Raw genomic sequence first — 22,499 nt, forward strand, 5'->3', positions numbered from 1 at the left:
TAGAGATGCACAAATTTGACGAACGGAAGTGAATCAAACTGAAATTTTGCTTTTCGTGTTTCGGTTTGGTTCTAACTATGACTAAATAAAAGAAAAATGAGTTACAAATTGAAGGGAAAATTTATAAAAGCTAACAAATTGAAAAAAAAAAAAAAAAAAAAAACTCCATTAATCTACAAATTTCAAGGAATCTAGCTCGTTTTAAAGTCAATTAATTATACATCAGACATTAATTGTCTAATTATTTTCAAAAAATATTTGGATGAGACTTTATCATGACCTAAACATTACAATATTTATTTAATAATCAAAGAAATAATTACAAATTTACAACATTTATCCAAATTAATAAAATTTTACATTTTTTTATAAAATTTAAACTCGAAATTATTACAGGAAATTTCTTTTAAAAAAGTAAGAGAAATAATTGCGAGGAAAATGCCCGCGTTTCTGGTGTAATGGCCGGACAGTTCCCCTGGTCGCAGGTTTTCGCGTATTCATTCCGTAGTTCTCAAATTCCAGTCCTTTGATTCAGTGGAGGGCAACAAAAACGGAGCTATTCACTTGAAGGTTTCAGGTAATTTCGTTTCGTTTTCTTGATCATCATTTTTGGAAGAGGTCGTTTGGAGGCTCGATTTCAGCTGGACTTGGAACATAATTACATTATGCACTCTCTCGCGGTTTAGTTGAATCCATACTCGCTGATGTAGTATTGAATATAAGCTTTTATTAATGCCATCGATTCGTTCCTTATATTGGATATCTATTTCAATCGGTTCTACTTGCCTCTTCGAATCGGTTAACTTGAGCTTCTGGTTTTATGGCAACATAGACATAATAACTAGCAATGGATATTTACTAATATCATGCTGTCTACCTTGATTTGTTTATTTACTAGTCATGATATCTCAGCAGCTGAGCTTACAAAATTTTATTTGCAGCCTGCAGGACATGTTCAAAACGTTGAAAGCAACATAAAAATATGAGTGCGAGATATAATATTGGTGTTTGTTCTTTACATTTACTACTCTTCACTGCTTTCACTAGTAAGTTTGTTTAATTCAGCTTATTTTGTCCCCTTTCAAATGTTGAACGCTGTATATACTTTTTTGTCTTATAGGATTTTTCTTTGTTTTAGGTGTTCTTTTACAGGCTGTTGAAACGAATGCAATTGCAGTGCCAAGTTCCAGTTGCTATGTTCTTGACAATTCTAGTCACGTCATTGACTTTGTATCCTACATAGTATGATATATCAATATTATCAAATATACAGTTAATTGGGAGGTGGGGAAGTAATTTACATTTGTAGAACAACCAAGTCTATGTTGATCTTTCTGTAGCTTTCCTGATTGCCATCTTTCTTGAATTTACTTTATCCCGAATGGATCCTTCCAGAGACTTGTGATTAGTCATGTTTTCATTTTGGGAGGCCTTTCCCATAAAGTTTCTTCAGTCTCAAGTGGAATTTTCTTGATATGATTGTTTTTGTTTTGGTAGACCTGTGATTCTGGTAGCATCTTCATCTGCCATGTTGAACTTTCTGTTTCTGTTTGTGCAATCAGAACTGAACTTAACTTCTTCTTTACGTTTTATTTGATTATTCCTCACATCTGGTGTTATTATGTTTTTAGCTTTACTTAACTCAATAACTAGAGTAGCTGGGTTGGACAACCATTTGAATATGACGGGAAGGTGATATTCTTTTTTTCAATTAAATAATGAAACTTGAGACATTTTATTATATTTTTAAAATCCTATCTATAAATATATGAATTCAGGCAGTATTAAGTCAAGCATGTCTTGATATAGGATTCTGACTTGGTGGTTCGATTTTGCAAAGATGTGGAAAGTAGATCACAACAGACGGTAATATATCTCTGCTAGATTACTTTACCATGAACTTTGATTACTTTGAGAAGATGTTCTATCATAGGAATATTACATGCAGCACCTTAATGCCTTATTTGATGAAGATAGGTTTATATATTCACGTCATTGCTTACTGCTGTTAGGGTTCCATCGATAAATTGTTAAGGGTCTGAGTGTAGGAGCTCTTGAGAATGAATATGTTTCTTTATTCCGAAGGAGGTTGGTCTCTATTTCATTTTGGATTAACTATTCTCAAGGAACTGTCAAAATTGACTGAGAAAAATTGCATTACTCCGTTCATTCTTTTATACTTGCTGTAGTTAAAAGAGTTCTATAATACTTCGTGCCCTTCATTACATGGTTGCAAGTTCTTGCTCTGAAAGGACTAATATAGTTTTATTTTGAAAAATGACTAAAGGTTATGATCTGGCATTCTATTTCTTCACACTATTTTAAAAGGAAAGCTCTGGCATGTAAAAAGTTAATTCTTGATATGTAGTTGTGAGTCCATGACTATTGTGAATCAAGGTTCAAAAATTATTTCATGCTGACTATTTTATTACCTCTTGAACATGTTCAGACTATGTTTTGTCTCTGGAAAGTTCATATTTTCCTTCATTTTCTCTTCATTGTTTTCAACGGATTGGGCTGTCGTTCATAACTATTACATCTGCTCCTGATTAACCAGGGATATGTGGATTTTGGTCGATTTGACAAATTCAATTATTTTGTCTCTGGTTCAGGACATGCCAACTTTGTTCAAGTAAGCTTTGTTTCTAATGTAAATGGATGCTTATTTTAGTTTCTCTCTCTTGGATGTGAACGGAAGCTATCCTATGAAAATGCTCGCCATTTAACTCACAAGTAAGCTGAGTTTCGTGAAAAAAAACTAATGCATTGTCTAACGAAAGACCTGCAAGAGGAAATGGGAAAGAAGGGAGAAATTGTTTTAGTAAATTATTGACAGATAGTTCTAACCTGCTTCTTGAAGCCATGGTGTATAATGAAAGATGGGTACAAACTCCTCTTAGGTTCGTTGGAAATTTTTTTGACCAAATGTTTTTCTTGGGAGTGGGAGCAAGATGATATTAAAACTATAAGTTTGGTCTTTCAACTTTCATTGTTTTGTTTATTTAGTTCTAATACTTTAAAAAGATTCTAACATGCCCTTAAACTTGTAATTTTGTATCTAACGTTTGTATATTATTAACTCCGTTGGTTTAACATTTATGTCATCAAACACTTGAAATTGAAATTGAACTCACAGGATAATCGTAGGGACTTAGTAAATTTTTTTTTAAGTATAAAGATCAAGTAGGCGTAATCTTAAAAACTTGAAGACCTATTAGAAATATTTTAAAGTCTAGGAATTGGAACTAAATGGACAACGTTGAAAGTTTAGGGGCAAACTTACATCTTCTCATTTTCTTTTATCTCCCCTTGTTTATAGCCCCTTTTTAATCCCCCCCCCCCCCCCCCCCCCCCCCCCCAAAAAAAAAAAAAAAAGCTATTTTATTATTATTATTGTTGTTGTTGTTGGCAATATAACTTGATGGATGTCATCGATCTAGACATCGTAATTATTTCAATTTCCATCTGCCCAGGGTTATTACTACGGTGACCTGACTTCTTGTGAGCAGAGTTATGACAAATTGGGGAGGACTGCACAGGTTGGTTATTATGTTGGAACTGTCTCTCAATCCTTCAAACTTATGTAGATAAATTTATGGCTTCTCAAGGACTATCAAATTCTAATTTCAGGTAAATGTTATATGTGGAGGTTGTTTAAATGGACGATGTAAAGGTTAGTCAGCTTTTCATCCCCAAGTTTCCTTCATGGATATTAAGGGGAAGGATCCCTTGATTTTCCCTCTCTCAGAAAGAAACTTATGCCTTATCAAACAATACACTTTGCATCTTCTCATTTGTGAAAGTTGGCTATTACTTCAATCAACACTCCTAAAAATTCCTCATAAAATTAAGATCCGTCCGCCATCTCTCTCTCTAGAAATATTCGAACATTTATTATTGCTTTCAGCTAGACTGTACAAACTGGGAAAGGTAGGTAAAGTAAAATGAAAGGTCATCTAGCCATGGCCAAAATCTAATGGCTGGAACTTAATCATCATCAACCATGAACCCTCTGTCTCTCTTACTTACCTAACTTATTTTTATTATTTTATTCTATATACAGTATCCTGCACCGTCTAATTCTTAGAATAGTTTTTTGAGCAGTGCTTTATCTGCCTTTCCTGAGAATTGTATGAACATGTTTGATCTTAGTGCACTTGGAATATGTTGCAACTAATGATGATACACATTCATTCATCTGATTATAGGTGGTCTCGGATGCATCTGCAATATCACTTATGAGTCCAGTTGCAGGTCTTGAGCAGAACACCTTGATTTCTTTTAAATAGTTGATTTTTAAATTCTTTGAATCTAAACATGTTTGCAATCCTTGAATGATGATTTTGAGGTTTACATGATGAGTAGATTGAAGTAAATGGCTTATTTATTGAAATTTATGCAACTCTGTCAGAACATGGTAGATGAATAAGAACTTTCTTCTTCCCTTTTTTTTTTTTTTTTTTTTTGAAGCATGGGTGCCAATCTTCTTGAAAATCATGCATAGTTGTTTCTTTCAAGTTCTATTTGTTGTTGGCTGGGCTAAACACTTACTTCTACCCAAGAAAAGTGAACAGTATCGAACATTAAAGTAAAGAATCTGTCATCTGAAGTTCTAAATTAATTAGAGTCTAGTTTATGGCAGTAGTAAGCACTCATTATTGAATCCCTTGCCCGCGATTAAATTAGCCTCATTGCTGTTATTGTATTATGTGGAAATGTGACGAATCAATGGTAGTGGCTTGAGGTATCCAAATTTGTACCCATCGCTTTCCTGCCTTCTCCTTCTAATATTCTCCCTGTATTCTAACGACTCCACATCTAACTTGATTGGGCCCACTCTCATCCAGAAATTCATGTGACACCCTCATGCAGAAATATAAACAACTGCACTCACTCCTTTGGACGTGCATTTTTTTTTACTGTACTGCAGTTGCACCACCTCCCCTGCGATCCATTTTTTGGACTCAATTAACATGGATGTGGGCCTTATCAGCCTGGTAGAGAAATTTCTAAATAATATCACGTCATGTTAGTGTTATAGTGATAATCAAATCTAAACCAGGCAGAAAGCCAGTCTTATTTTCGTTAATATTTGTAAAAGATTTCTTATGGAAGAAAAAAGAAGCGAACGGTCAATGTCAACAGTTTACTCCAAAATTTAGAATGCTAATTAGGGATGCTTCTTAATGCGCTGGGATTTGAGACATTATTTCTAGAAAAGGGAAGTTCTCTTGCGCAGAGAAAGTAACTCACTTATAATTGTTATCTACCTCAGAGTTATTGTCGACTTAGCCATCCCTTGTGTGATACAAGGCCCACGTGTTTTCAAGGGATTTACTGTTGGCTTTCACCCTAGATCCTGGGAAATTGTAAGAACCTTTTGTCATTTCAAGATGGTATAGAAAAAAAAAAATCGATTGAATTACTTACAAAGATATACTTTAATGCCCAGGTTTACAATGGTTTAACTCAGTTAGGCTTTGAGAAGCCACACCGTGCATTCAGGTAAAAGTCCACTGTCCGATTCCCCCCCTCCATTATAGTCTTTCACTTCGATAGTGATAGAAGATCCATTCATCTCAGTTATTAAACCTCACATTTACATCTTCAGCTTCAGCACAGAGCAGACTGGTGTGGTTCTTCATATGACTGCCATTGCATCACTTTCCTCTTTGGTACAGAAACCAATCATTCAGGTATCATGTTCCCAATCATTCAGGTATCGTGAGTTAGTTGAATAAAAATTTACAAATTGATATTCTTGGTAGCTGATGCAATCTGATTAAAACATTTGCAGGTTTTTCCAGAAAATGGACTTGAGGTGAAAGTGTCAGGTTCAGGGGCAACTGGGAGCTACCCTACAACTTTGTCACCCTCAATGTTGATGATTAACTGGAGATGTATGGATTTTTTTTATCATGGATTTCTCATTAACTTATCAGTATTTATAACCCTCATATTATCACATACTTGTAATTCTCTCAGGTGTTATTGCCAGAGATGTTCCATATGAAGTCAATGTCACGATCCCTGTGGCTGATTATGAACCTATTATTTTTTTTCTTACCAAGACGTGTGGTGAGAATCTATCTATCTCAAGAAACTTATCACCCATACAATCTTTAAATTGAAGTTTTAGTAAGAACTGAATTTAGTGTAATCCAGGAAATACAACGTTGTCTATCATGATTGTTCTTTTCTTTAAGGCGTGAAAGTAACCTAAGTTTAGCTTTGTGTTTCATATTTTGCAGAAAAAAGGCAGGACGTACAAGGAGATTCTATGAAAGGATGGGCCACATTTGGAATACTCTCTTGCATGTATGTCAAGTTTTTCTTCTTAATCTTTTTGGTAACCCCGAGTATTCAGTATCATCTGTCTGTGAAGTACCTTGATCTTTAGGTGTTAAAACAGTTTGGATGCTGTGAAGTCTACATATGTATATATATATATATATTGCATTGTAACTGGGTCCCAGGTTTCCCTCTGCATGCTTTGGTTGGCTTAGAAAATATTACTTTCATCTAGATGATGGTGATATCTTCATTGAAGTGGCCTTCTCAGCTGCAATATCTTTCTCTATTGATCGACGACTTAAGATTAACTTCTCAATAACCTGGTAAAAATAATTATTTTGGTTTTGATGCCTGAAAAAATTGTGATGAGCAGATTCATAGTCGTAGCATCACTATTTTGCTGTGGAGGATTTGTTTATAAGGCACGAATGCAAGGCCAGGTAAGCTATTGTTTGACGCCGTTGCGGTCAGATTTCTTTTCTATGAAATGTACTGTTATTGTTCGATATTTATGTCGAGTCAATTGCATCTGCATGTAGCGTGGAATTGATGCATTGCCGGGCATGGCACTACTATCCGCCTGCTTGGAAACTGTAAGTTTACAGCCCCATTTGATGTTAAGTAACCAGATTTCTTTCTTTTGAATGCAATCAAGGAAACCAAAAGGTTTCATTGAGCATCACGTACTGTTCGTTGGTAGCAATTCTTATTCATTATTACCGACACAGTTTCGTTTTTTCTCATTCTTGACGATAGTTGATTTAGCATAGTTCACGTAACCTCCGATAATTTTCGGAATGATACTGGCTTGTACTTGCAGTACCTTTTCAACGCTCGTATTTTCTTGTCAGATTTGACATTAACTTGTTTTGGCATGTTTGAACTTGTATCCATGAAATTAGGCGAGTGGTGCAGGACAAAGCTACCCGAGAGCTGAAGGCATCAACAGTGGGTTCGTCAGTGAAGCCTCCTGGGATCGTCCACCATCCTCTTCCTCTTCTCGACGGACATGGACACCGACTGAGAAAAATTATGGTTCAATATGAATGTCTCTCCATTTCAGATTTTAGCTCTTGGACAGTTCATGAGAGAAATTTAGCTGCATGCCATTGTAGCAAGGACGATGGGCAAAAGGGATCTAGGTAAAGCTTAGTTTTTGAAGCTATCAACGTGTCAGACATTTCTATCCATATCATAGGGCGGGCGTAATATGTGTTCTTAGAAACGTTACTTCATACCCATCTGGCTTGGAGCTTTAAGGTTTAGAGCATTCATTTTACCATATAGATTGCAAGAAGTTGTCTATATCACTTTCTTTAAAATTTATAATAAACTATGTCTGAACAGAACTTTTAATCCGATAGAACCATTTGACAAATATGATTCGTGCTCTAGATGATTAGACATATCATTTCACTTCAGTTTAGGATACTTTGGAAATGAAAAATTAAGGTCAAAGGAAGTGGTTGTCCTAACTGCTACCCACACCCTTTTTTTGTCTCATATTATTATCTGGTTGGTTATGTTGACCTAATTGTCTACATCCATTCATAATTAAGGATAGAATATGCTTTCTCAAAGCTCGGTTAGAAGACAAGATTAAAGAGAACAAATAAGGACTTTGGTTCACTTTAATTTTTTTTTAAATGTTTACAGAACGATAATTAGTATACGATTCATAATTTTATAGGTGCATGGGGTTTGGAAGGAATCCATGCCTTGCTGGCCTTCACCCTTTTGAACTTTCAACCTTTACTTTTACTTTCTAGAAACAAAGAAGCAAACAAAGAGAGGACTGAAAGTCCCCCAGAAAAGGTCTCCCAAATATTAATTATGAGACGAAGAAAATAAGTGCAAAAGGGAAACAAAAGGGTCAAAAGAAGAACAATCTTTAACCTCACCTGCTCTGTTGACAAACTCCCCCACTGATTATTTAACTCAAAGATTCCCAGCTTTTTTATTCGACCCTGCAGCTAAGTTTGACAGTAAATTTCATGGACATATTCGTTGTTACGAGCTTTGCAATGATTTTATGCTCTAAGCTGATAAGCTAGGTGAAATTTGATCTTGTGTTCTTTCTTAGCTGTGAACTTTTAAGTTGGCAAGAAATTAATATGAATTGAGGAGGAAGTGAATCGAGAATAGAGTTCTAATAACTCAAGCTCACCGCTAGTAAATATTATCCACTTTAATCTCTTACATATCGTTGTCAAGCTCACGGTTTTTAAAATTCATCTACTAGGGTAAGGTTTCTATACGCTTAAAAGGAATGTCTCTTTCACCTCTTCAATCAATGTGGGATCTCACAATCCACCTCTCTTGGGAGCCCAGCGTCCTCGCTGGCACACCGCCCAATGTATGGCTCTAATACCATTGGTAACAGCCTAAACCCACCGCTAGCAGATACTGTCCATTTTGGCCTGTTATGTATTGTCGTCAACCTCACGATTCTTAAATCGTGTTTGCTAGAAAAAACTTTCATACTCTTATAAGGAATGCTTCGTTTACCTTGCGAACTAACGTGGGAACTCACAAGAGCTTTATGGTTTGATTACCCAAAAAAAAAAAAAAAATTAACTGATGGATTATAATATTGTGTTTGCATGTCTATGACAACTCCCAATTTAGGTAATTCTGTAAAGAAAGTATAAAGAAACTAATAGTTAGCATGCTGATAAAGCACAAGACTTTTACAGAGCCCGGAGAGAAACTTAAAAGCTACAACAACTCTGCAAGTTAGCTACCAAATCCATGATTTTGCGCGTCCCCTCTTTTCAACAGACATGACCATTCCACAAAGTCTCCTCTATAAATAGCCACTGCCCATTTCAACTCCTTTCACAGCAACATTCCAGGTTTGAGTTTTGGTCTTGCAAAGGTTTCAATATGGCCAAGCCTATGAGTTTTGTCGTTATTTTTTCCCTTCTTGCCTTGGCTCCTCTCTGTTTCTCTAGCAGAAATGGCGGCTTTGGGTCTCTGTACCCGCAATATTATGACCACTCCTGCCCCAATGCTAAGGAAATAGTGAAATCCATTGTGGCAAAGGCTTTTGCTAGAGAAGCTCGTATTGCTGCTTCTATCCTTAGACTTCACTTTCATGACTGTTTTGTTCAGGTTATTTTACTAGTCTTCTTTCTCCTTTTTGACTTATTTGTTCTTGTTGACTTACATTTTGCAACATATAGTTGGAAAAAGAAACGAAACATTTTTTATAAGGATATGGACGAATTTTAAAAATTATGAAGTGACTGTGTACATAGTGAGCCAAAACAGACTATTTGCTAGCTGTGGGTGGTGTGCCAACAGGGACGCCGGGTCTCCAAGGGCGGTGAATTGTGAGATTTCATATCGGTTGAAGAGGAGAACGAAACATTTTTTTTTAAGGATGTGGAAACCTTTCATTCCTTAATGAACGCATTTTAAAACTTTGAGTGGAAGCCTGAAAAGAAAATTCTAAAGTGTATAATATTTACTAACGGTATGCTTGAGTGTTATATAGTTCGTTGAAACTCATGGGGTTGTCAAGAATATGGATCCATAATTAAATTTGCCACGAACTTCTTAGCTCCTAGCATTCTAAACTAAACTTTTGAGATAAGTGGCTGTTAAACTAAATTAAATGACTTATTTTCAGGGGTGTGATGCATCTTTACTACTGGACAGCAGTGGGAGCATTAGAAGCGAGAAGAATTCAAACCCAAATAGGAACTCGGCTAGAGGGTTTGAGGTGATTGATGAGATCAAATCTGCATTGGAGAAAGAGTGCCCACAAACTGTTTCTTGTGCTGATATCTTGGCTTTGGCTGCAAGAGATTCCACTGTCATTGTATGCTCTGTCTCTGCAAATCTTTATGTTCTTCAATGGTCAAATCATTTTGATATGTATATTGAACTTTATTGACAGACGGGTGGACCCTTTTGGGAGGTTCCATTGGGAAGGAAAGACTCAAGAACTGCGAGCTTGAGTGGCTCCAACAACAACATTCCAGCTCCAAACAACACTTTCCAAACCATTCTCAACAGATTCCAAAACCAGGGCCTTGACATCGTTGATCTTGTCGCCTTATCTGGTAAATTGAACATTGAATACTTGTTTGATAGATTGTAAATCAAATAAATCTTTCAAAAGTTTCTATTTTTAAGTTCATATTCATCCTGTTTTACACAGGAGGTCACACCATCGGGAATTCAAGGTGCACCAGCTTCCGGCAGAGGCTATACAACCAGAACGGCAATGGACAGCCCGATAAAACCCTTCCGCAGCCGTACGCGGCCGAGCTTCGGAACCGCTGCCCAAGATCCGGCGGCGACAATAACCTCTTTTTCCTCGACTTCGTCAGCCCGACCAAATTCGACAACAGCTACTTCAAGAACATTGTTGGTTTCAAAGGGCTTCTCAACTCCGACCAAGTTCTCCTCACCGGAAACGACGCGTCGGCTGCTTTGGTAAAGAAATATGCCGACAACAGCGAGATGTTCTTCCAGCAGTTCGCCAAATCCATGATCAAAATGGGCAATATTTCCCCATTGACGGGCTCAAATGGAGAGATCAGAAAGACTTGCAGGAAGATCAACAATTAAATTTGTTGGGTTTCGTAGTTTTCCAGAATGAAATAAGTTATTCCAATGCGCAGCAGACTGATGAAGGGTGAAAATATTTCTGGGTTTCGTTGTTATTTGAAGCTTCGTGTCTGATTTGATATGGTTTTTTTTCCCTTTAATTTCTACGATGTTTTGATTTTGAAGCTGTTTGTGTTTGTCGACTTCCATTGGTCCCTATGTATGTTCTTATATTTATAAATATAAATTATTATAATCAGAAAAAAAATAAATAAATTATGTTAAGATTTTCGAGAGGTGTTCATAAAAATGTTGTGAAATGAAATGGACCGTTGATTCCGAAGCCCAACTAAAAAGCCCACCGGCGAATTTACTGCATGCTTGCTTGAATCTCAACGGTAGGGTTTATGCCTCTTCCCGGAATCTGAACGACGGCAGGCGATCTACATTCCACCTCCGAACTCATTAACCATGATCGCACGGAGCTCTCATTGTCTCACTGTACTTTCTGAATGAACATTCACGATTTACCGAATAATTCAAAGATGAGACATCTGCGAATTTTTTCCCCTCAGTTCTCGAGGATTCGGAGAACCCCTTGCTCTGATTCTCCGTCCATCCGATATTTAAATTTTCTTGTATCGGGGAGTTTTGCGTCTTCATCATCGCTGAATCCTCGGAATTACACAACTGCTTCACCGGAATCAAGACCAGCCCATTCGGAGAGAGTTTCGGGCATTGTGGATGAGATCTCCGGTCTCACGCTACTCGATGTTGCGGACCTCACGGAGGTGCTACGAGGCAAATTGGATGTAAAGGATATGCCGGTAATGGCGGTGATGATGCCTGAGATGGGATTTGGGGGCTTGCAAGGTGTTGGTAAGGGTGGTCTTGGAGCGAAAGGCGGTGAGGAGAAAAAGACGGAGAAGACAGCGTTCGATGTGAAGCTTGAAGCGTTTGATGCTGCGTCGAAGATCAAGGTGATTAAGGAAGTGCGAACGTTTACGAATTTGGGGTTGAAGGAGGCTAAAGATTTGGTGGAGAAAGCGCCTATGCTCCTGAAGAAGGGAGTGACAAAAGAGGAAGCTGATGCTATTATTGCCAAGATGAAGGAGGTTGGCGCCAAAGTTTCAGTGGAGTGAGGTACTACTGTCTCCTTCATTCTTCATTTTACTTTTGTACATTAGAACGAGTAGCATGTTTTAACTTGGATGTTGTACACTTTGAGCATAAACTCTCATGATTTAGAGAAAATATCGTATCAAAAGGCTCCATAGCAATGGAAGATGTATTCCTTACTTGTAAACTTATGATCAACCGTGGTAGAATTCCTCTCCTTGTCATGGTATAGACCACATTACCTATCTTAGTTTTTGCGCATTTATCAAGACGTTATCGTGAGTTTCTCCAAATAATTGGGTACGTTTTGGGGTTGGCCTCATGGAGACCAATCTTGATGATCTTTAATCTACGTTCCTATCTGTGTTCCTTAGCAGAAGAATTTGATCCCTACTCCGGAGCTCCTAAACTTGTCTCGAGTGTTATAAGTATGATGATGATTTCTATAGAATGTAGTACATTTGCCTAACTTGAGGGAGGGGTCCTTGATTGAGTTGGATTTCGGGACACATAAGTGTGTAGTCAAGGAAGAGATTATCCAGTTCTATAAACTAGCCTGGAGCTGCCAAGTGGCCTGAGTATCTGCTCTGTTTTCTCTCTTTCTGGAATAGAAACGGGTTTTCTTAGTTGATGAAGCTTACCGATTGTGCCTATATTTTCAGTAGGAAATGACAAAGATTTATCCAGTTATTGATGTACTGTTAAGTCTTTCTACGTTGGAGAAATTCTACGACTTTGAGTTGAGATAAGAAAGGGTGTACAGTTTGAAATGGAGAAGATTTATCCAGTTATGTAAGTGTGAGATTCCACGTCGGTTGGATAGGAGAACAAAACATTCATTGTAAGGGTGTGGAAACATCTCCCTAGTAGACGTGTTTTAAAATCGTGAGGCTGATGACGATATGTAACGAACTAAAGCGGGTCCGATTTCTATTTCTTCTTTCTCGTGGGCGGCTATTACTGATTAACCTGATTTCCCTCCTTTTCCTATTTATTCACAGTAAACGAAGACTCAACATTAGTCAGACGGTTGGATGAGACAGATTGAACTCTTGAGTGTTTACTCTTCAGGGAGAATGAATTAGCGGCTTTACCTCCTGAAATCAGGGAAGGTCTTATCGGTTCCGGTTCATGAGCTTAGCTTCAAGGAAAGTAGTCTACTGATCGAACCCCCTTTCTCTAAGAGGTCTTCGTAAACATGTTAAAGGGCTCCTGTCTTCGGCGGGTCACCTTTCCAATACTGCTAGCGGTGGGCATGAGCCGTTACAAATGGTTCAGAGCTAGACACCGGATGGTGTGCTAGCGGCTCCCAAGAGGAGTAGATTGTGAGATCCCACATTGGTTGGAGAGGGGAACAAAGCATTCCATGTTAGGGTGTGGAAACATCTCCCCAATAGACGCGCTTTAAAACCGTGAGGCTGGTGACTATACGTAACGAGATAAACTAGATAGTGGTGGCCAAAGTAAGTGTAACGTAACTTGGAGCTACCAATGACCTGATTGCGTGGGCTTTTAGGAAGCACAAAGAAAAATAAACTTAGAGTTGATAATTATAGCAGATGACGAACCTTTGAATGCTATACTTTGTTGACATCTTGTTTGATTCATTTCATCTTCTTATAGAAGCTTTATGGCTTATGCATATCTGGTACAATATGTGTTCAAATTTTCTGAGCAGAATCATTACTAGTTGAGATAAATAAGCTCATGTATCCATCCATCTTCTAGTTACCTCATGTTTGGACTTATCAAAATAGACTGGGAGATCATAGAAATATTCTTATTCCTGTAAACGTTAGTAAAGTCAATAAAAACCTTATTTAACATTGTTGAAACATGAGGCAATGTTATGATCAATTTTTTTTACTTCAAAGTTTCATATACGTCACGTGGACTTTTAAACCAGGACAGTTCATTAGCAGAAAGTTGACTTTTAGAGAGAGCTCCCAAATCACCTAAAGCAGAAGTCTTCTCCGATAACTTTGAGACTAAAGAGTGCCTAACGCCAATTAGTCATATTTATCAATATCACTGAAGCATGTTAGCACAACACACGTTTAAGCTGCAGTGGTCTATTCTATCTGTTATTCTGCATGCTTTGTGTCTTATGATTATGGCTTTGGCTACTTCTTCTGCGAACATCTGTTATTTATTCATCACCATTGCTGCTATAACGTGTGCAAGTCAAAGTATCCGTACTTGGGATTATTTATTTGTAATTCCATTCGATTCTTTTACCAACAGGATGCTGCAGAAAATGCCAAGCTTTCGCAATTTTCAAGTAGCGCAGCAGTTGAGGATGTAGCGCTGAGTCTTGAAGTTCATTTGGATGGACGAGGGCATGGGTTCATTTGGTTTGGTTAAAAAATATAAAGAGCATTCTTTATCAGAACTTTCTATATTCTTGCCTCGACCCGAAATTGTATTGGTGGATCGATGTTTCTTGGTACTTGGCTTTTGTATTAGTAGGTTCCAAATAACTTAGAACACCACCCATTGAAGAACAGTCTTTGTATTCTGTTCATTTTCCCCTTTGAATGCAAATCCATTTTTTCATTTTTGTGGGTTAGGTTCTCCATACTATGAGCAACTTTAAATAGATTCAAACCGCCTCCATTTAGTGGTTCTCACATAAAAGAGTAATTGAAACCTGTCCCTGACCAACTCATGAGTAGCATCTCAGGTTGGCACAACGTAGCGTCAAAAGTAAGTAAAACAGGGTTAGAATAGATCATGTAACGACTCAACTTTTCATAAGTATACCGGTCAAAGCTGTTACTAAAAAGATAATAATTTTATAGTTTAAAATAAATAAAAAAGATGTTAAAGGACAATTTTGTAAATTCATGCTCATAGTGTCCTTAAAAAGTATAGACAATTCAACTCAATCTCCAAAATGTAAAGTCTCAACTTGTAATATTTCAGTAAATAATTGTGTAAATCATCAAATTACAAAAAAAAAAAAAAAAAAAAAAAATGGTAAAAATTACTTTTTTTATTTTTTATTTTTTATTTTTTTTTAATTTTAATTATTGATAAGATATGGAGGCTCTACGAAAGAATCAATATTTTTTATCCTTATTTTCCTAAACTTTTTCGTTTTTTCCAAATTTAACCTTTTAATCTTTTACGTCGGTCTCTGACGTGAATTATACCTATCGATAAGCGCCGTCTAAACTTCCCGCCGAGATGCCGCCGAAATTTTATGCTTCGAGTCATCTGACTCAGGTTATGTCCTTGTCGATGAACTAAAGAAGCAAGACTAAGTTTTGGGTCAATAATCGAAGTCGCAGCCGGATATGTGGCAGTGGGAGAATGCCACCGCCGGCGCCGTTGCTGGATTTGCCACTGTCGCCTCCGTGCATCCTCTAGATGTCGTCCGCACCCGGTTTCAAGGTAGCTTACTTATATGACCGCTCAAAGTTAGCTTGCGTGTGTCAACAAACGATCTGGAGTTTCAATTTTTATTTCCTTTTAACTTTCGTTTTTGCTCCAATTGTCTCCGAAATGGCAGTTTATGATGGCAGAGGATCGAATCTCCCAACTTACAAGAACACGGTTAATGCAATCCTCACCATTGCTCGGATGGAGGTTGGTAAATTCTGTGTTTGCAACTCTTAATTCTGATTATTTGCTGGCTTTTCTAATGCTTTTTCCCTCGAATTTTTGGTCTGGGGTATATTAATTTGGTTGTCCACTTGAATAAATGGCAATAATTGTGCAAGTGCCATGAAATTTGTTTGCATCAGCTTTAAGAAGAAGTTTTGTTAAAATGATGCTCGCCACTTACTCTTTCTGGTTGAAATCTTCCTGGGATAGACCCAATTATTCTGCCATTTGACATAGATTTACATCCTAAATCCAAAACACAAACCGCAGATCGATTTCCAAGCATTACTTTGGAGATGTATAAATAGCACGATTGTATTCAGCTGCCTCTTTTTGATTTTCTATGAAGTGCTCTTAAGAATGAAGAGTTTTTTATTTTTTGGGCCGGCGGGGTATGATTCATTATCATTGGCGGGCCAAAGTAGTCAAGATTGCAAATTAATGCTATGGAGAATTAGAGATTCAATTTCGTTTGTTGGCCTGAATTACTGCATTAAAATGAAGTAATATTTTCCCTTTTCAAAGAACAAAGGAATTGTACTTCCTGCCAACATACATCTGATGAAGAACTCTCTTGTCCTTATGACTTTGTTAACTGGTGAAACAAAGTGGTTGTCATGAGGCAATTTACTACCACAAGCTAATTTCTTCAGGTCTCTAATGAAATGTTCTTATGATGTGTTGCTTGCCACTGGAAAATTGAGCATCGCTTATACTTCAAATATCAGCAGCTGGTTTTGTGTGATTTTGTATTATTCTCAACACTTCTTACACTTCCAAATTAATCTCTGCTTCAATATTCCAAACTTTCTTGCTACTTAAACGCTTGCTATGGACTTGTTTTGCCTGAAATTTCTTTATCACATTGTACGTTTGGTTTTTGTCCTTCATCCCAAATAGATTGTGATGCTTCCTTTATTTCAGGGCTTGAGAGGGCTATATGCGGGCTTCTATCCTGCAGTTCTCGGATCAACTGTTTCTTGGGGTTTATATTTCTTCTTGTAAGTGGATGCGTAATGTTTCCTTTTAACTATGAAGCATAAAGACATATATACTCAGACAACACGTAGTGAGCGTCCTGACATTAATCACTTGAACATTGACTCAGGCTTCTATATGAGTTCTTCTGTTTTTCTCTTTTAAATGTCAGCAGTATAAAATGTTTGGTCCTGTGAGTGCCACGAAATAATAGGGAAAATTATTGAAATTTGAAGAAGGATAAAAAGAAAAACCTATATGGCTTGAAACTTAGCTATCTAGTTTCCTTTTGAAATTTGATTTGTTGCAACACTACTAATCGATTTATCATTGAAATCCAAAAATTACTCCTATAAAGCACCTTTAATTGCATCTTCCATTAGTTGAGATAATATCATGAGCAAAGGGATGGATCCCTTTTAAGAACTTACTGAAAATCCCAACATTTGACTGACTTGATAATTTTTGCTTTGTTGGCCGAACATTTCATCTGGTCTTTGGAACTGTATTAATTGTTTTTCCCCCATTGTACTGTAGCTATGGCAGAGCCAAACAAAGATATTCTGACTATGGAGAGAAGAACTTGACTCCTAGTCTTCATCTTGCTTCTGCAGCAGAGGCAGGAGCTTTGGTGAGTTTAGTTATTTTCTTTCTTTTTTTCTTTTTGGTTGGCTCATTGCCATTTTTTTTAATCAAGCATATGAAGTCCTGCGGCATGTCGTTAGATTTTTTATGCTTGTGAACGTCAAACGATTCCCATACTGCACTCTTTGACTAACTAGAACAATAGTTCTCTCACCTTATTATTTTAGATTTTATAGTTTTTATTATTTTCACAACTGTGGTTCTACTGCCTCGTCAGGTTTGTTTTTGCACAAATCCAGTTTGGCTTGTGAAAACAAGAATGCAGCTTCAGAATCCTCTTCATCAAGCTCAACCTTATTCTGGGCTATATGGTCTGTCCCCTATCTTGCATTCAATTAAAAATAATATGCTCTTTGGGATATACCTTAGTTATAAGATCTTATGATTTGTAATTAAGTTAAACTTCATTATTTCATTCTTTTCCCTCTCTCTCTCACACCACCGTGTTATGATAAGGTTTAATGGTTTATAATGATAATGATGGGATGATATTGACTTTGAAATTGTAGCATAGTTGTTTTGTCATATCTTGTTTACCTTGATTTTTAGACTTGTCAAGGAGGGGAACAACATGAAGTCCCATCCCACTCATAACACAGGAACTTACAACAAAATTCTCTAATTAGTTTTGAGCAGAGGAAGAAACATCACAAAAATCCTCAAGTAGAGTACTCCATCTAGGAACCTTGAAGAATTCATTTGTTGATTTCCTATATGTCTTTCAAACATCTACGAAAATCCCATCATTTTATCCACGCAAAATTTTCCTGAAGCTGGTAACAGCAAGTAATGTTCAAAATTTTAACCTTTTCACTTGAAGCTTTAACCTATGACTAATTGGAACGAAGTCCATTGATTCTTGAAGGGGCATAATAATGGAAGTTAGAAGTAATACAGATCAGCCTTTTAACTAGTTGCCAAAAACGTATAGTGGTTGAAGTGATCTGATCATCGGCGCAACTTTTTCAGTCAATGCACTAGGAGAAAGGTTGTGGAGTGTGGGTAGGTATCTTTTTCTAGGGACGCACTGTTGGTCCATTTTTAATCTGGAATAGTTATAGGCTTGAAGCTAGTCTTATAGTGCCTCTCTTCGTTATGTTCTTACATCAGCAACAGCAGTAGTTCCCTCTCCTATTGATGTTTCATTGCTTTGCTTATTGCTTCACTTTTATTTGATTCTGTGCATACCCGTCGTGTTTAATTGCAGATGCCTTCAGAACCATTTTGAGGGAGGAAGGTTTTGCTGCTCTTTATAAAGGGATTGTTCCTGGCCTCATGCTGGTAAGCAATTAGGTTTTAGCTTAATTTTCACAGTCTAATTTTTTTGCTTCTGCACAATCTGAATCGTATATATCAATTAGTTTTTGCAACCCATTGGTATTGTGGGGATATCTCATCTACCCTTTTTTGTAATTTGGCTCCGTTAATAACATTTTCTATAAAATGTTTGTTGAGGATTCATTATTGAGTGGGAGAGAGCTTTTTACGTTTGACATAAAAAGACATTCTGTTTACATAATTTCATGGAATGAATTCATAGATGTGTTTGGTTGCTACAGCAGGTTTCTCATGGTGCCATTCAATTTACAGTTTACGAAGAACTCCGTAAAGTTATTGCCAACTCGAGGTATAAAGGAACCAGAGTGGATGCTCAAAGTTCTGGGGAATTACTGGTACAAGTTTTTGGCTTAAGTTTACTTGACATCATTATAGCGTGTTCTGGGAGAAGTAGAGATATTTATTTGATCTAGTGTATAGCTCATAACATTTTCGGATGTTTATTCGAGATATATCTTAACCTCTTCTATTCACCTTTGCTTAGGGATATTTTGTGAAGTGATTATAAATTATTAGCAACATTCACATGACAATATAAAACCGTTACTCCATTATGTCCTCACCACATGAAATGGAAACTCTTACACTGTGCATTGTTTTTCTCACGCAGAATTCGGTTGATTATGCTGTCCTTGGAGGATCTTCTAAAATTGCTGCCATGCTTCTGACATATCCATTTCAAGTAAATATAAATTTGTCTTGATGGTGTGAACTATGGCTTGGTTTTTAATTTCATAGTTTATCTTAGCTTTGGCTTGGTTTTCAGGTTATTCGAGCTCGATTGCAGGTATGCCAATAGATATAATCTCTCTAGTTCCATTTTCTAATTTTTTTATTTTTTAGAATTACATGGATTTTCTGTTTGCTTGCAGCAAAGACCAGGCAATGATGGTACACCTAGATACATGGATAGTTTCCACGTTCTTAAGGAAACTGCACGGTAACAATTAACCTGTCCCTATAACGTTACACCACCAGAAGAACAATTGTGCTCTTATTCTTTGAATTTTGCTAATTCCACTGTGAAGTGAAGTTGGAGTTTCGTTCAGTTCTAACTCCATAAACTACAGCATAGTGATAAACTTTTCTCTTTGACATTTGTTATATACCGTGCAGGTTTGAGGGTATTCGTGGATTTTACAGGGGAATTACACCAAACCTTCTAAAGAATGTCCCTGCGGCTTCAATCACATTTGTTGTGTATGAAAACGTCTTAAAACTGCTCAAACTGACGAGACAAAAGGAATGAAACTCGTGGATATATTGCTGGTTTCTTCATTGCAAAAAGGTGGATTTTTACTTCAAAAACTTCCCTGTTCTTTTGCCGTTTTTTTTTTTTATTTACCAACGGTTCATTATTCAACCTATCACTTTCCTTTTTGTTTGTGGTAATGAAATCTCTCTGCTTTTGAAATTACAGCAGGTAAAACACAGCATTTCTTAACTAAATCACTATTGAGGAGACGGTTTAAGGATGAAAGAATTTCCTTCAAGACTTGCTGAGCTCTCGAATAAATGGTCGCCGTCCAATAGAACAACTTCAAGGTCAGATACGAGGCTCTTGAATGCATCTCGTTGCACATATTTTTCGGTTCCTGCTGATTCTTATCCGATATCTTTATCACCTACTGAAAATTTTGTTGGGAACTCTAGTTTTTTTCATTTTTTTATTTCCTGCCCTGGGTGCAAAAAGATCCCAATTCATACTCTCAGCATGAAATGAACAAGCTTCATTTTTTAAGCAGTTTTAGACACATTTAGTTCATATTGTGACACCCTTTGTACTTTGTTGGAAAATGAATGTCTAATTTCAGAACAATTCAGCATTAGCTGTTCCTTACTTTCCTCTCCAACTACGTGAAAAAATGGTATAGGAATTGGGTCTTGATGGAGATTCAGAACCACCCCCAAAGAAAGAACATCGTTAGTATTAGCTCAAACCTTTCCCATTTCCTCTTTCTTTATGCTGGCCCCCGTTCTCAAATCACTTGATCGAAAGATTAAAGTTCTTTCCATAAAAAGGAATCCAATAAATGTCTATTCCACAAATAGGATTGGTCCTTGGAGTTTCAAATGCATGTGAACATTGGATTCTACATTGATATGTTAATGATAGAGTCATTTTGCTAACTAAAAAGTGAGACGAAAAGGACTGGGTGGTCCAATATCTTTTTTGGGTGAGATTTAGAAATTCTTACGGCATCAGTTGTCCATGTTAGTACTATAATTATGTTAATTTCTTTATAAAACCGACGTCTGTGTGACAGAAAGACAGGGGAAGAGGCGAGGGGCTGACATTTCCGGCGCCCCCCGATCAGCCCAGTGGGCTCGGTTCACGTGCCATTTCCAAGGTGGGTCAGCGTTCAATCTACAAATGGTGAACTGCAGACCCATTGTGGCCCGACCCATGTGCCTCTGATCCATCATTCCCCTTGCCCTCTTCTTCTTCTTCAGCAGTCCCCTCCCCACTAACTTCATCTGTTCAAACAGTTCCATTTTTTCTCATAACTCACAACACCAAACCTTCCTCTTCTCGACCTCTGCCCTTGTCTCTTCTCCTCGTTTTGTTCCATTCATTTCACGCTTTACTTCCAAAACCTAAAGTTTCCCAACACTCAAAACCGTAATCAATGGCTGCGCTGAAGAATTTCCAAGAACCCCACTTCCATTTTCTTTGCAAGTTCGGATTTTTATGTTCCGATGATTCATACCAATCACATTTATTCTTACATACTCATTGTTTCTCTTTCAGATTTATTCTTACATAAGCTTTCAAGATACATATTAAAAAAATAGCAATTATTTGAAGAGTGCAGTCCATTAAAGTGAAGAAAAAAATGAGAGACAGTAGCATGAGATTGGTTGTATTTATTTATGTGTAAGCAAATGTTGTCCATTCACATGTAAATGCTACATTATGGTGTCTCTGATCCAAACTACATTGTTATATCTGATTACTATATAAAATAATTAACCACTGAATTAAATAAAGCACTCTCCAACTTTGTCCCTAAATCGAAATCTCATTCACTTTCAAGTTCAATTGATTAGCACTGCTAACATTTTTCAAAAGATAATTGGATTGCCTGTTTGGCAGATCTTTTGGAGAGGTTAACGAATCCTTAAAATATGTTTCTTTTGCAATTTTAAAAATTTAATAATCCAAGAGAGAATATTATGATGAACAATAATTCCAGCCCAGCCCGAACAGAAAAAGGGAGGGAAGGGGATCCAATTAGGTGGACTGGGCGACGCGGCAAAGGAGAACGCGCGCCAAGGGCGAGGCCGAGGGCAAGGAGAGCGCGCGCCAAGGGCAAGGCTGAGGGCAAGGAGAACGCGCGCCAAGGGACAGGCCATGGCAACACTTGCAACAGCACCGCGCGGCGCGCCTCTTAAAAAAAGTGCATATTGGATTCGATTCGATTCAGAACTCAGAACCCTTTTCTTTTCTTTTTTAATTTCATTGATTTGCTATCATCATGTGCTTCTTAATCATTCTTTTAAGATATGGTATTCTTATTTCTTTAAAATATGGTCTGAGCTTAGGCTTAGAGTAATTAATACAATAATAATCTCCAATTATATCTCAGATTGCACTCCAGCATCCCATGAGTGCTCACCAATTAGTGCCAAACCATTACTTACAACTGCTTCCCTACATTTTTGTTATTTCTTTATAGGTCATTCATACATTAAAACCAAGTCCGGATCTCGAGAACTGTGAAGCTAGGCTAAGGTTCAAACCGATAACTCAAACCTTGAGCTGACCTACAGATCAGAAAGAATACTTCGAGATCTCTCTGGTTAACACCGCCACTTTTCAGGCTAACATGCCAAAAAGTATACCTCGAAATATTTCAATTCTACGTCAATTTATTTGGGACTTTTTAAATGTAAAAAAAAAAAAGAAATGAAAGATCTTATATTAAACACAAATTTAAAATGTTTGTAATTTA

General features: G+C 37.1%; 4 protein-coding genes across 6 annotated transcripts; all 4 read left to right on the plus strand.

The window, feature by feature from the left end:
* The first annotated feature begins 410 nt into the window (after positions 1–410).
* Positions 411–7,672, plus strand: LOC111804210 (uncharacterized). 2 transcript variants are annotated; one of them, XR_015422754.1, is made up of 18 exons: positions 411–577; positions 942–1,046; positions 1,139–1,230; positions 1,654–1,692; positions 1,810–1,866; positions 2,558–2,632; positions 3,474–3,539; positions 3,631–3,673; positions 4,209–4,254; positions 5,276–5,369; positions 5,453–5,505; positions 5,612–5,696; positions 5,798–5,900; positions 5,986–6,078; positions 6,230–6,318; positions 6,668–6,734; positions 6,834–6,887; positions 7,197–7,283. XR_015422754.1 is itself a non-coding variant. In XM_023688936.2 (18 exons), the coding sequence occupies exons 2-18, from the start codon at positions 983–985 to the stop codon at positions 7,338–7,340; spliced, it is 1,242 nt and encodes a 413-aa protein (XP_023544704.2). In that variant the 5' UTR covers positions 413–577; positions 942–982; the 3' UTR covers positions 7,341–7,672. The 2 variants fall into 2 exon arrangements, 1 of the variants encoding a protein (XP_023544704.2); XM_023688936.2 differs by having other exon boundaries at positions 413–577; positions 6,252–6,318; positions 7,197–7,672.
* A 1,394-nt stretch (positions 7,673–9,066) lies between these two features.
* LOC111803127 (peroxidase 72) lies at positions 9,067–11,133 on the plus strand. The gene is made up of 4 exons (XM_023687409.2): positions 9,067–9,408; positions 9,929–10,120; positions 10,199–10,364; positions 10,463–11,133. The coding sequence occupies exons 1-4, from the start codon at positions 9,181–9,183 to the stop codon at positions 10,873–10,875; spliced, it is 999 nt and encodes a 332-aa protein (XP_023543177.2). The 5' UTR covers positions 9,067–9,180; the 3' UTR covers positions 10,876–11,133.
* Positions 11,134–11,239: 106 nt separating this feature from the next.
* On the plus strand, positions 11,240–14,529 carry LOC111803128 (uncharacterized). Its single transcript, XM_023687410.2, has 2 exons — positions 11,240–11,997; positions 14,218–14,529. The coding sequence occupies exon 1, from the start codon at positions 11,367–11,369 to the stop codon at positions 11,994–11,996; it is 630 nt and encodes a 209-aa protein (XP_023543178.2). The 5' UTR covers positions 11,240–11,366; the 3' UTR covers position 11,997; positions 14,218–14,529.
* Positions 14,530–15,065: 536 nt separating this feature from the next.
* FOLT1 (folate transporter 1) lies at positions 15,066–20,372 on the plus strand. 2 transcript variants are annotated; one of them, XM_023687474.2, is made up of 12 exons: positions 15,066–15,369; positions 15,488–15,564; positions 16,507–16,583; positions 17,098–17,191; positions 17,423–17,516; positions 18,413–18,486; positions 18,765–18,878; positions 19,154–19,225; positions 19,310–19,330; positions 19,416–19,483; positions 19,660–19,831; positions 19,964–20,372. In XM_023687474.2, the coding sequence occupies exons 1-11, from the start codon at positions 15,273–15,275 to the stop codon at positions 19,790–19,792; spliced, it is 921 nt and encodes a 306-aa protein (XP_023543242.2). In that variant the 5' UTR covers positions 15,066–15,272; the 3' UTR covers positions 19,793–19,831; positions 19,964–20,372. The 2 variants fall into 2 exon arrangements, with proteins under 2 accessions (XP_023543242.2, XP_023543244.2); XM_023687476.2 differs by having other exon boundaries at positions 15,067–15,369; positions 18,768–18,878.
* The last annotated feature ends 2,127 nt before the right edge of the window (positions 20,373–22,499 follow it).

Source organism: Cucurbita pepo, chromosome 10, assembly GCF_057944985.1.
Source record: "Cucurbita pepo subsp. pepo isolate OVF chromosome 10, ASM5794498v1, whole genome shotgun sequence".
Taxonomy (NCBI): Eukaryota; Viridiplantae; Streptophyta; class Magnoliopsida; order Cucurbitales; family Cucurbitaceae; genus Cucurbita; species Cucurbita pepo.

Coding starts and splice junctions, on each gene's coding strand:
- LOC111804210 (XM_023688936.2), top strand. CDS start 983: ATGAGTGCGAGATATAATATTGGTGTTTGTTCTTTACATTTACTACTC. Junction 2,633..3,473: donor GACATGCCAACTTTGTTCAA/GTAAGCTTTGTT, acceptor CCATCTGCCCAG/GGTTATTACTACGGTGACCT. Junction 5,370..5,452: donor ACCCTAGATCCTGGGAAATT/GTAAGAACCTTT, acceptor TTTAATGCCCAG/GTTTACAATGGTTTAACTCA.
- LOC111803127 (XM_023687409.2), top strand. CDS start 9,181: ATGGCCAAGCCTATGAGTTTTGTCGTTATTTTTTCCCTTCTTGCCTTG. Junction 10,121..10,198: donor CAAGAGATTCCACTGTCATT/GTATGCTCTGTC, acceptor CTTTATTGACAG/ACGGGTGGACCCTTTTGGGA. Junction 10,365..10,462: donor TGATCTTGTCGCCTTATCTG/GTAAATTGAACA, acceptor TGTTTTACACAG/GAGGTCACACCATCGGGAAT.
- LOC111803128 (XM_023687410.2), top strand. CDS start 11,367: ATGAACATTCACGATTTACCGAATAATTCAAAGATGAGACATCTGCGA.
- FOLT1 (XM_023687474.2), top strand. CDS start 15,273: ATGTGGCAGTGGGAGAATGCCACCGCCGGCGCCGTTGCTGGATTTGCC. Junction 19,226..19,309: donor TTCTGACATATCCATTTCAA/GTAAATATAAAT, acceptor CTTGGTTTTCAG/GTTATTCGAGCTCGATTGCA. Junction 19,484..19,659: donor GTTCTTAAGGAAACTGCACG/GTAACAATTAAC, acceptor TATACCGTGCAG/GTTTGAGGGTATTCGTGGAT.